We start from the raw sequence: 12,794 nt of genomic DNA on the forward strand, positions 1-12,794 counted from the left end.
TGGTGGTATAATGGCTCAAGCTTCCTCTTACCAATCCCTTTGAAAGCGATCGCTTTCCATTTGGCACTTAAAATACATTATGACTCTTAAGTGAGTCTGGTATTAATGTATCCAGGCAACAGTTCCCATCACATTATTAAAACACGTCTAGCAACATGTACTAAATTCACATTCCATTACACTTAAATACATCTACTATCATCATACACATCATTAATGTCAATCACATTAGTGATGGATGCTACTGCTGTTCGTGGTTGGGGGCTGATGATTTATGGATTCACAATAGTCATGCACTCATGCGTCCAACACTCGAGGAGTAAAGCACCTAACAAATAACTTTTAAATGGCAGCTTTGCGAGGTCTGTAGTAATGTGATCATTCCACTGTCGACTTTATTGGTCAGTAAATGTAAATCTGAGAGCTTTTATTTGGTAAACGAATCTGTGGCTGATCTGAATGAGTTGCCCGTTCCTGTGGGAGTTCTCACAGCGCGTCGACAGTATTCAGTGAGTCACACTCGATCTGTGGTGGCATTATAAAAAGATGGCAGCTTGCGATAGCGTGTCGGACTGAATGTGCTGAGCATGTGAGCGGGTTTATATTGTCAAAGGTTAAACATGCATGACTTATCCAGAGGGTTTATATCGTCACCCTGACCTCATAAAAGAGACATGACTGCCAGAAAGGCCTGGTGACACGAGTGGGGAATAAACACAACGTCACCTCTGACCCGGCTGAGGAAATGAGGTAAACACGCTTACATAAAGCAACTTTCAGTACATAAATATTATCAGAAGAACACTGTATAATTACACTGAGTGTGTCATCATGTATAATCATCAGACCCTTATGGCTTTGTGAGAAAGGTTAAATCCATCAGTAGCTTGTGCTTTGCAGACATCACATCATGTCCTTCATGAACTCTTTCTAGCCTTGTCTGTACAGTATTCTATGAAACATATGAAACGTCTGTCTTTCATATGCTCTATATACTGTACACACAGAGTAAAGTTCCTTCTGAAAGGTCCTTTAATGGTTTTCAGCTGCATGATGGGGGAATAACTAGTTTGATGTTTACAGACATAAGCACTTTAACGAAGAATTGCAAAACTGTGCTTAATGTCATACCCTAATGTATAGGAGTGAGCTTAGCTATATGTAGCAGAGCTCATGATGAGTTTGTTTCTCTCAGTGAACCTGCATGTTAAGAATTATTAATATGCTGGAATTCAGACACAAGTCAAAAAAAAGCACATTACACACACGTCACCTTGTACAGTACATGTATTTATTGCATGTCACAAAGCTTGACCATTTACAGTAACAGTTGTTTCTGTCACTTTATGTACTAAACTCAGCTGCATTAATAATGTTGAGGTTAATTTAGTAGTTTGCATCATATGCCTTAGGTACTTTCTTGTAAACTAATGTACTTCGGGTACTTTTTTCAAAAGTACTCTTGGTAAGAGGAGGAAGTGCGTAGCCTTTTAATCTGTGAGAAGCAGAATAAAAAGAAACATATACGTTATACTGTATTATTAAATCATATCCGAAAGCTGTAAAAGCAGGTAAACTTTACCTTTAACAATAATCTTAGTAGAACACTCTGCTTGGCCGAACGAGTTGACTGCAACCACCTTATATTCACCACTGTCCTTTGGTTGGACTCTGAGAATGTACAGGGAGCACACGCCAAACAAGTTGGTGATGTAATAGTTGCTGTCCGAGCTGATGCAGACGTCGTTCAGGTACCAGGACACCGTGGGCGTCGGGCACCCTCGGATGGCACACGTCATGAGATGCTGGTAGCCTTTTGGTGGCGTGTGCATCTTCAGAGGCACCAAGATGGACGGAGGTCTCTCCAAGCACAGAGCTGACGCCTGAACTCTGTTTGAAGCTGTGGGGACTTAAAGATGAGATATTCATTTGTAACATCCACATTTCAAACCACACAGTACTCTGGCTTGTACTAGAGGCAGCTCAGAGGTTGTGATATAAGACACTGGTCCCTTGAGCCACATGATGGAGTGTTTTTAAAATTATAGCGACACCGATATTCTTGAGGCTTACCTGACTTAGAACACGTAAAAACTTCTGTACAGTATATCTGCGCACCTCTGCTGCTGTTACTGCCCCATGAAGGTGACTGAGACGGGTCTGAGATGCCCACGTCGTTTCTGGCATATACGCGAAACTGGTACTGTATCCCAGACAGGATGTTGTTGGCGGTGTAGGTGTTGGTGAAGAGCCGGTCAGCGATGGTCTTCCACACCCTGGTGCTGGAGTCGTATTGAGACACCCTGTAGTACAGGCGGTCGTCGAGCTCCTCGTCAGCAGATGGAGCCCACGATATCACCACTTTGCTGTGGACTGTCTGCTGTAGCTCCACTGGACCCGGGGCCTCGGGTTCATCTAGCAACAAGCATAAAACTAATTATGGTAGTGAGTGAGAAAGTATGTTTCCTTGTGGAACCGTTCATTCGGTTTGATAGCTGTGGAGTGTTATGTAATGCTGCCTTTGCTACGCTGTTTGGTTTTTGTCAATATTATGTCTTCATGCGGAGGCTGTTAATTAATCATGTGCTATTACTGCATGTCAAACAGTGAGAGTAATAGTTCTCATTATACCTAAAGATGTTAAATGTTAATTGGGGTTTAACTTGGAGTTGCTAATGAATTAGTGTACTATTGACATTTAGTTGGCTAAATATTATATAAAGTTGATGTTGTATGTCAATACACCAGTGTTTCCTAGTAATAGCAACACAGATGAATTCATCATCCTCAACTAATTAATTCCTCATTTAAAGGATCAACTTGTGTCAGTGGTGCTTCAGGCTGTGAATTAACAGTGGTTTTCTCAGTGATGTTGATTTATGTTGTTGTATATTTGTATAAGGCATAAAACCATGGGAAAAATAAACCAACATGGCCATTTTTTAAGTTTTTAAAAATTCTATAACCCTGTTTTTTTTTCAAGTGTTGTTACCTGTGACTCGGACGTCCACGTCAAAGGAAGCCTCGCCCACTGAGTTTTTGGCTTTGATAGTGTAGACGGCTGAATCTGATCGCTTTGATGAGGGAATAATGAGCTGAGACAATCCCTCGGTGTTAATGATGTTAATCCACGCTGATACTGGCTCACCGTCCTTCAGCCAAGTGATCTGAGCTGGAGGTTCAGCCTGGAATTGTCGGTATCCGAATAATTAGAGAAGGTACAGAGTCATGTCACACTGCAGTCAAATCCAAAAGGTAGATATCATAATATAGGATTTATACCAAGGGGAAAGGTTCTGTGAAGCTTTATTTTTACTCATACCTCATGGAAAATCTTCACACGAGCAGAATTTCCTGCTCTGACAACAATGAAGTCCTCTGGGTCTTTAAAACAAGGTCTCACTGCACAGGGAACACGCACAGAACATTAAATGCTGTCAGGAAACAAAGCTCCGGGTGGAAGGTTCCATCATTAATTTACAGTACTTAGCCCAGGTCCCGGTAACTTACTGTTGGGATTCTTTGCACACACTATGACAGAGGGAGGGCTTGGATCTCCTGAACCCGACTCATTTATAGCTGAAACCCTGAACTCGTACTCTGCTCCCTCAGTGACTTCTTTAACTGCATATTTCACATCTGAGGCATGAACAATAACAAAGAAATATCAACACGCTCATCACTGTCTGCTCACAAAACATAAAAAGACTTTGTTGAGCTTTAACAAACCTTTAATGGGTTCATTTAGCGCATTCAGAGCGATCCAGTGGCTTGTGTCCTTCTTGCGTTTCTCGACTTGATAGCCGACGATGGTCACGCCTCTGTCGTCCTCTGGGGCCGTCCACTTTAATTTGATGCAGCTCTTAGATGTACTAACAACTTGAGGGGCCCCAGGTGGCCCGGAAAGGACTAAGGATTCGCAAGTAAACTGATTAACTAATGGTTTAAATATTATTACATCAAGATAACAACTATTATAGCACTGATAAAATGTAGCTTTCTACTGTAACTAGTGTTAGTGATAAATCTTCTTTGCAGCCTGTTGGAGGCTACTGTACCGTAGGACGTCTTTGTACTCACTCATTATTCCAGCCATGATGCTGTCGGCTGTCTCCAAGGCGTCGCTGATGCCCTCTGGGTTTACGGCGTAGATGCGATAGTTGTATTTCTTTCCGTGAGTCACATTCCTGTCTCTGAAGGAGGTCCGGTCAGCAGAGACGTCCCCAGGTTTTGTCCAGAGGCTTTGTCCTGTCTGCTGGCGCTCCACGATGTAGTTGGAGACAGCAGATCCGCCGTCGTCTTTGGGAGGCTTCCATTTGATCTCAATTATAGATGAAGTGGTTTCCACAGTCTGCACCGGACCCTCAGGTGGACCTGGTCGATCTGTGAGGAAAACATGCTGTTGATAGAAGAAGAAGACCCTACATACAATGTGTTGTTTTTTAGGTACTTTACTATTTTGTACCAAGCACAATAAGCTGAGTTGTAGCCTCCACAGCCCCGAACGGGCTTTTGAGTTGGAGCTTTATTTCCCCGGTGTCTGTCCGCAGGCAGTCTCTGAGCAGCAGCCGGCTGTGACCGGGCTCCCGTACGATTTTCACGCCGCCTCCATCTTTGATCTCTGCGCCGTCTTTGAACCAGGTGACCACCAAAGAGTCTTGAGGACTGAAGGGCATCTTAAAAGCAGCGTTCTGGCCCACTCTGACCGTCACAGGCTTTGAGAACTTGTGAAGGTCGTCGGGGTTAAATTCAGGCACATCTGGGAAACACAACGCGCAAAAACAGTGTAATGAGGTGAAGCATGATCTTGTGCATGTTGTGAAGTAAGAGGGAACTACCTCCAACAATGATCTTCCCCTGTGTGCTGTGTTCCCCTGTCACAAAACGATAAAGTCCAGAGTCGGCGCTGCTGCAGTTTTGGATTGTCAGCTTGTGGGAAGTTCCTTGTTTGGTTAAGATGACTCCAAAACCTGACTTCATCTAGAAAGTCAGACATGAAGTAAAAACAATTTGATCATTTAACCAAAGTTCACATAGACTCAAAAATAACTCGTCAGTATGTGCACAAATTGTCCTGCTTTGTCCACATCACTGGCTTTTGTGTGTTTCAACATTAGCCATCACATTAATCTATACACTTGACCTGATATAAAAAAACAATGAAACACCTGTTAACACAGTGAAGCTCCATTACGCTCCATATTTCCTTGAATGTCTTTACCTCTTCTCCATCTTTGAACCAGGTACCTTCAGAGTCTATGTTCGTCTCCACAGTTAATTCAGCTGACTTTCCATAAAGAGCATAAACATCAGAAAGTCCAGCGGTGATTCCAGGCCCTGGACAACATAAGAATCATTTACTCTCCAGTTTTCTTTTCCATCCGATGCAGTGTTCAGTATGCGACTGCAGGCAAAATGAATAATCTTGATTAGCCATTCATATTTATTCCAGGGTGAAGTGGGTTAGTTGTTTATCGGTAGCAGCTTAGTTGTGCTAAACAAACGAGGTTAATGTTGGGGTCTGAAAAGCTGGTAAATGTTACCACTGGAGAAATTATACCTTTGAGTCTTATGGGTCTATTTTCATTATGATATTGGATTTCAGCTGCTGCTTTTTGCTGATAGAATCTTCTAAACAATGTGTTAAAAATTTTGCTACGAACACATTTTTTCTAGGTGGGCCAGTCATTTGTAGAACTATTGTTGTGTCAATCATCACCTTATCTGTTATCTTATTTGGTTAAATATCAACCCTCTATAGGAATAGGACAGTTGTTCCTTAGTCATTTAGTGTCTGCTATTTGTTTAGTGATAAATCTGTTTGTTACCTTTTGCTTCTTCTTCACCAGTGTTGTCCAGCTCAGCTGAGTGACCTAACATTAAGATGAATACAAAGATTAAACCTGGATTTATTAGCAGTGTTTTCCCATCATCCCGAGTCTCACATCTGCTTTTCTTTAACACTAGTGAGGAAAAAATGTCCTAATTCAAGCAAGCAGTGATATATTCTGAGATGTCTTTGGAAGCTCTGTAGAATCCCGAATCTGCTACTGTGCAGCTTTGATTTCATCCTCCCACTTCTTCTGCACTTCATTATCCTCAGTTTGGAATGTACAGAGATATGACACTTAATTAAAATCGGCTCATGCTTTAAAGTGATGTGCTGGCAATGAACTTTGTCAGTGATTTCATTCATGCACTGGACTGACGTCCTGCACTGACAAAATACAAAAGCATTTTGTCCTAATGCAAATTTTTCTCACCATTGCTCATGATTTCAACAGCTAGTTGACTCGTAGCCACTGCTGCTGGTTTGTTTGACACTCCTGACGATAGATAAAACTAGTAAGATCATCTTTACAAGCATTTTTTATCAACATTACTTAAGAATCTTACATACACAATAAGTAACTGAATAAATGAATGAATGGGTTTGTAATTTGTTCAGCAGATGTGTGTCATTGCAGTTCTGCAGCCTGTTTGTCATTCTTACTTGGTTGAGGGTCTTTCGGGGCCTCAGGGTCAGTCTTAGCTGGAACCTTATTGGATGCAGGAGCTTGAGGGGCCTCGACCAGAGGTGCTTCTTTAGCAGCTTTAATCTGTTCATTCCTCTCCTCCCTCTCCTTCTCTAATTTGGTGTGTTGCTCCTGGGCAACCTTGTGCAGGTCCATTCCTGATCCTCCTGCCCTTGTTGTTTTCCTTGCTGTTTTTTTCCCCGTTTGCACTTCTTTATCAGCTGAGACGTTGGAAACAAGGACAATTGCAATGAGTGTGTACTTTAAAATCCAATATTAAGACACTGAAGGCAGTAGTAGTCTTTCTTGTCCTGTGTTTTGCTGTAAAGCTTTGTCCTACCTTCAACGATTAGCCATGCGTTGCAGGACTTTATCCCCGCACAGGCAGAGTAAATCCCTTTGTCCACAGCCATACAGTCTTTGACCACCAGTCTGTGAATTAGCTTGTCTTCTGAAACCTCAATGTCGTATTTATCTCCTTGTTCAAGTGGCACATTCTTGCCAAACCACAAAATCTTGGAGAAAGGGTTGGACAGGACACACTCGAAAACAGCATCTTCTCTCTCCTTTGCCTTCACTTCCTGAATTTTCACCAGGAATTCCACTGTGGGAACTAGAATAAAATAGCAAAATGAAGTCGTTTATCACTGTCTTCCTTTGCTCGCTTTGGGCTATGATGTAGTAGCTTTTACTTACTTTTGAAATCAGTGGAAAACATATTAACGTCCTCTACATCCAGCTGGTACAGTCCAGCATCGTCCGGCATGAGGTCCCTTATACTGAAGATGTACTTTTTCCCTACTTGTTTAAGGCTGTGCTTCATTTTATCTCCCAGCTCCTTTGTATATGGGATCATTTCACCATCCTACAGTATAAGGCAAAGCGACAGTGTGAGCTGATTGTGTTCAGAGGTTGGCTCTAGCTCTCCTCTTGGCACATATCTTTACCATTATACTGTAGACTTTAAACACTGACCTTATAAAGGTAGATTGATCGGCTTTGTTCAAGCAGGTCCAAGTCGATCTCAAAGGATGCAGTACCATCTGCATTAACCTGAATAGGTCTCAAGTTGGAAATGCTCCGCACGAACTACAGAAAATAGACAATGAATCGTCCAGTAGCTGAATCATATTCCAATTATTTACTTAATTAATACACATTATAGTGTAGGGCTGTTTTTTACAGTACTGGTTGTTTAGAATTGATCTAAGCATCACGAACCTCAGCTTGTTCTTTTTCTCGTTCTTCCTTCATTTCATTCAGTTTTTTGAGCATCCAGCGAAAGTCAGTGACTCCGAACTCTGCACAGATCTTCTCATAGTCCTTCTTGTCAGCACTGAGTAAGAGTTCCCAAAACTTGGGATCTATTTCCCCCTCTTTTTTCTGAGTTTGATCCGATTTGGGACGGACCTTGCTAGAAATTAAAACAAGGTTGTGAATTTACAAAACCTGCAATCTTCAAAAGAGAAAAAAAACTAAACCCACCTTCTTCTCTTTAATACCGTTGTAAATTTTCCATCTGTGGCTTCTGCTTGTTGCTGAGCTTTTGTTTTCTTGAAACCAACTGAAATCGTAAATGAATGTAAATGCTTGATTCATATCATGATCTGGAGTGCGTGAAGAATGTGCAGTGTATAAATAACATGCGTGTATGCCAACAGTCTTTACTGTACCTTCGATAACATTCAGAACTACTGTGACCATGGCTTGTCCATATTCATTAGTGGCAAAGCACTTATAGGTGTCAGCCTGATCAGGCCTGACGTTCGGCATCTGGAGGGTAAAGACACAATAAGTAAAAGTGACGAGTGGGAGACACAGCTGATCAATAGTTTTATCCCACATGATGGCTTTTTAGTTGGGAATGTGTACATTTAGTTATTTAGATATATACAAAATACATTGACTGAATAATAATGAAATTGCTTGTTTGGTTTCTCCTGTATGTAAAATTGTGGATTTTCCTTCAGATCGTTTGCTGATCTTCTTATTCATTCCTTCTACCCCTTGTAAAAGTTGTTTTGTCACTTGTATTAAGCACCTGTTGTAAAACACTCCCACGCTGCCAATAACTATTAACAGATAATGTCTAAACCCCCTTGGATTTATTTTTTAGGTAATGAAGACCTCAGGTATGAAGTAATTAGGTCCCGTCACCAGCATCAAGTGAAGCTGGTGCCGAGATAACATTTTAAAAGACAAAGTAGCTGCAGCAGTAGCATTGTTGTCTGCCAGAGCTAAAAGTAGTTGCTTCCTGCTGACCCCCAGTATAATGACCTATGTAAGTTGTAGTATTTAATTACAGGCCATGCACACCATCATCAGGATGTGTAGCGGCATGCCTGTTATTACAGCCTAATTGCTGCTGCGTCTTTTCTCTCTCCTTCTGTTAATGTTTTTGATGGAACCTTTCATATATTCACATTGATGTTGCAGCCCTGCAACTTAATGGTGCGTATCACTTGCCTCAAATGTATGTTCATTTGAATTGGCATCGTATCTGGTCTGATATCTTGATGCATCTGACACGTCCCCGTTGTTTCTGCTCCATGTTACACTGGGCTTTGGCTCTCCAGTGACAATGGCTTTGAAAAAAGCAAATTTGCCTGTAAAAATAAATCAGGAGTATGAATCTGTCTGACTGACAGAAAAGCTTGTGCTGTCTGTGGCAGAGTTTGAATAAATAATCAAAAAAATTATAAATCATTCATATGATCTATTAAGCATGGTCGTGTGATTTTCCACCTTGGCATATTTGGCGACATAAATATTTAAAATGATTGTTATGCTGTCCTACCCTCTTGGATGGTCAAAGCTATCGGTTTGCGGGTGAAGTCAGGATGGCTCATTCCCTCCGGCAGTGTCTCCACAAACTGTGTAATCATCACCCCAGGGACCTTAGATTTTTTCTTGATCCCCACTGACAGCGTCGGAAAATTAGATGTCAGTAACAGCACATGCGGCTTTTTAAAGGAGGGAAGACGGAGGACGATGAAGAAGAGCATGATGCTGGTCACACTGCAATTATATCATCAGCTGAAATCCTGACGAAACATTCTAATACACATCAGAACGTTTATGTTAATCAGTTAATTGTCATTATCATTTGGAACCACAGCAAAAAGTCTCTGGTGTCCAGGACATGACGCTGGTGTCAAATGTCTGATACCTGTGCTCATCAGTATTTTTCAACCTTCATGAGGAGTCATTGTTGATGTTAATGCAGTCATACAGCGTATTAAAAAATCAGATGCTTACAGTGAGCAGTAGAGTGAAAGAACACAGCACACTACTGTACACTAGTCCTACCTTCCTTACTATTGTAAGTCTCCACGTCAGAACCTGGTAAAGCACATGTTAAAAGCAATGGAAGCGCATCAGCAGATCGGAGACGGATCAAGCGTCACCTTCTAATTCTATATTTTTCAGCCTTGATGTGCAGCTCAGCAGTTTCGCTAGTTTTATTGTTGAGTTCTTACGTAACTTGTTTTCCACAGCCTGTATTCCTCAGCTACAATATTTTTTGTCAACCTTTGTTGATCTGTCCATGTTGCTGCAGAATAAACACATGATCACACTTCGCTCACCTTGACCAGTGGCTGTGCCATCTGCCAGCTTCGTCCTCCTCATCATCATGGTCACGGATTAGTGGCTGGATTGAGCAAGATTTCCACAACTGCAACTGAAATGAACTGACAAAAGTAGAGTAATTGCATGTGTGTCTTTATATATGGGCAGGTTCATGAGCTTCTCCTCATTATTTTTTTCGCGCTGTACAGTAAATATATATTTACAGTACCAGGGTTGAGTCATGTGCCTTAAAAAAATAACAACACTATTTGTTGAAGGCTTTGGTTCAAGCCAGAGGTCCAAAATTGATGGCAAGAAAGTTCTCTTGGCAGCTTTAATTAGAGGTGTGATGTGCTTGGTTGATTGGGTCAGGAAATACAGCTGTCACATATGGATTAATACTTTCATTTTAGATCGTAACGACTATTCTTCTCCAATCCAAAAGGCCCATGCATTACAAAAGTGACTGGCGAAACACCTTTTTGCTAATGGGACTCAGCGAAGTGGTAATTTTGGCTGTGATTCAACAGCAGATCCTAAGCGTGCAGTAAAACGGTAATCTTCTGTGGCTACATGCCACGCAGCTGCTACAGTACAGTACAGTATGTTATTCACCAAAAATAAAATCTCCTTATAATTAGAACCCGGGTGCAGAATTTCATGGGAACTTTATGATGTAATTTCCTACCAGCGTTGCCTCCTGTCATTATCTGAGAGTTATTGTTGTCATTTTCGGCTGCTGCTTTTTCAAATGATTACATGCTTATCACATTTTCACATTTCCTTTATGATTTGTCAGTCCCTTCACAGCCAGATCTTTCCACAGCAAACTTTCATAACCCACATTGTTACTAAACTTAGAATGCCAAATGTCACTTCACTAAAATGAACCGATGAAACGCTGTTTGTAATGTGTTCAGTGCTTCTTAACATTAAGGATGTGAGGAAACTCCTAGTGTCTGTATTATGTGTTTGTGTGCAGTTTGCTGTTTGCATGTGATTTTAACTTGTCTAAGTATATGCCAACTGAAGAAAGTGTAAGATTGAAGGAAAGGCAGCAGGTTTATGCTTCAGAGAAATCGGCTTCCTTCAGGAGAAATCCACCCGGTGATCTGGTAACAGCCTGGCTGCGGCAGGGGTCAAGGCCGCCTCATTTGGCCTGGATGCCCCTCTGTGCTCTACCTCCACATATTTGACTACTTATAACCTTTCTCATTTGCACAAACCTGTTATAGCATATGGCCGTGTGATATTCTAAGGTGTCGATGCTCCATGGCTGTTGGAAGATGAGAAATCTGGATGATGACATATGATCGGCCACATGCTGCGTAAAGCTGCGAACATCCCATCTCCAGCGTCTTAATACACTTGTAAATCACCGTTGACACACCGACTGAGTCACTCAACCTGCTTCACATAGCAGCTTTAATCGCTGCACATCAATTTATTCTGGTGCTCTGCTGTAGAAGAAAGTACTGCACTAGTTCTTTAATTCACATTTTATACTGATTTGTTTTGTTTATGTAGCAACAAATCAGAGCTTAATTGTTTAGATGTTTAAAATCAGTATGTGCCTCCTGTGATGGTAATTTAGTTGTTTAAATGCATGGAGACATCTTTACACTACACAGCATTTGAGCTGCACTCATCACAATATAACCTATAAAGTATTGTGCGCCTGGCTACTTTGTTACAGATTTAGTAGATTGTTGTAAAATCCTGTTTATGTGAGCATTGGAATTGTAAAATCTCTCATCTACAAGTTACTGTAAAAAGTTACTTGCTCTGTAAATCTCAAATCTCTTTCTTAAACAAAACAGGCCAGTGGCCCAGCCACAGGCTTTCCTCAGTACTTTACACCTGGTACTGTTTGAGCACTAAGATAAATGAGGCACTTACCTCAATACTGCGATCCTCCCAGCTTCCCTGTCTGATATGCGAGTGCTGCCTCACTGGTCTACAAGCTATTAAACCCTTACAGGAAAGCAACAAGCTCTAAAGTTGTCAGACATGTGGAGCGCCAAGAAAGGAGATGGCTTTTTGTTTGTGGCATAAATCAGAAGCTTTAGGAAGGCGGGTGGTGGGAAGCAGAGGTTGTGTTTAAGCGTCAGACCTCACAGAGGCCTCACCGTTAAATGTTTCCCACTATCACATAGTTTTATATGCTTATACACCTTTAGCTGATCTTGAAAGTTGGAGAAATTTAAAGAAAATGTAAAGTTTTTTTATCAATGCTGCTTTAATGCTGAATATAGAACCGTCTTCATGTAAGTGTTGACAGCCACATACTGTATGCTGAGGTTGAAACACAATTATGAAATTCCAGCAACAGCCAAATGGCATCTTAGTCTTTAGACGACCTCATGACGCCTTGTGACACTGCCTAAAAACAATGTGTTTATTAGGTGTCACTAAGCAGCCTCACAAAGTGACTGAATGGTGGTTTGCAGTGTGAACAGTATGTAAAATAAATAAATAGTGTGTGTGTCCAGGCTGCATCTTCAAACGCCTCGCTGTGTTCCTCCATAAATTGATCTTATAACTGAATGTAACAGTAATATCAATGTTAATATAACCCAGGACAACTTTTCAAATGTGGTCTTCCACTCGTATATGGCTTTAAATCTGCACGGGACAGTGCTGAATCACTGAGTTGGACTAGATTTGTCCAGATTGTGTCCATCAGCTGACACCATTGTTTTCTAGTTA

At 41.3% G+C, this 12,794-nt stretch overlaps 1 protein-coding gene across 1 annotated transcript; it reads right to left on the reverse strand.

The window, feature by feature from the left end:
• Positions 1–1,279: 1,279 nt before the first annotated feature.
• On the reverse strand, positions 1,280–10,077 carry igfn1.4 (immunoglobulin like and fibronectin type III domain containing 1, tandem duplicate 4). Its single transcript, XM_055509305.1, has 22 exons — positions 9,313–10,077; positions 8,982–9,121; positions 8,189–8,288; positions 8,001–8,079; positions 7,737–7,929; positions 7,491–7,604; positions 7,212–7,380; positions 6,856–7,128; positions 6,494–6,736; positions 6,264–6,326; positions 5,829–5,873; positions 5,222–5,337; positions 4,839–4,980; positions 4,466–4,759; positions 4,081–4,383; positions 3,730–3,909; positions 3,511–3,639; positions 3,323–3,402; positions 2,993–3,185; positions 2,119–2,415; positions 1,583–1,909; positions 1,280–1,495 (listed from the first exon to the last, which is right to left on the reverse strand). Exons 1-22 carry the CDS (start codon positions 9,518–9,520, stop codon positions 1,491–1,493), a joined length of 3,693 nt encoding a protein of 1,230 aa, XP_055365280.1. The 5' UTR covers positions 9,521–10,077; the 3' UTR covers positions 1,280–1,490.
• Positions 10,078–12,794: the final 2,717 nt, after the last annotated feature.

The sequence above is a fragment of the Betta splendens genome, chromosome 5 (genome assembly GCF_900634795.4).
Source record: "Betta splendens chromosome 5, fBetSpl5.4, whole genome shotgun sequence".
NCBI lineage: Eukaryota > Metazoa > Chordata > Actinopteri > Anabantiformes > Osphronemidae > Betta > Betta splendens.

Coding starts and splice junctions, on each gene's coding strand:
- igfn1.4 (XM_055509305.1), bottom strand. CDS start 9,520: ATGCTCTTCTTCATCGTCCTCCGTCTTCCCTCCTTTAAAAAGCCGCAT. Junction 6,737..6,855: donor CGCATGGCTAATCGTTGAAG/GTAGGACAAAGC, acceptor CCAACGTCTCAG/CTGATAAAGAAGTGCAAACG. Junction 2,416..2,992: donor CGTGGACGTCCGAGTCACAG/GTAACAACACTT, acceptor GCTTGTTGCTAG/ATGAACCCGAGGCCCCGGGT.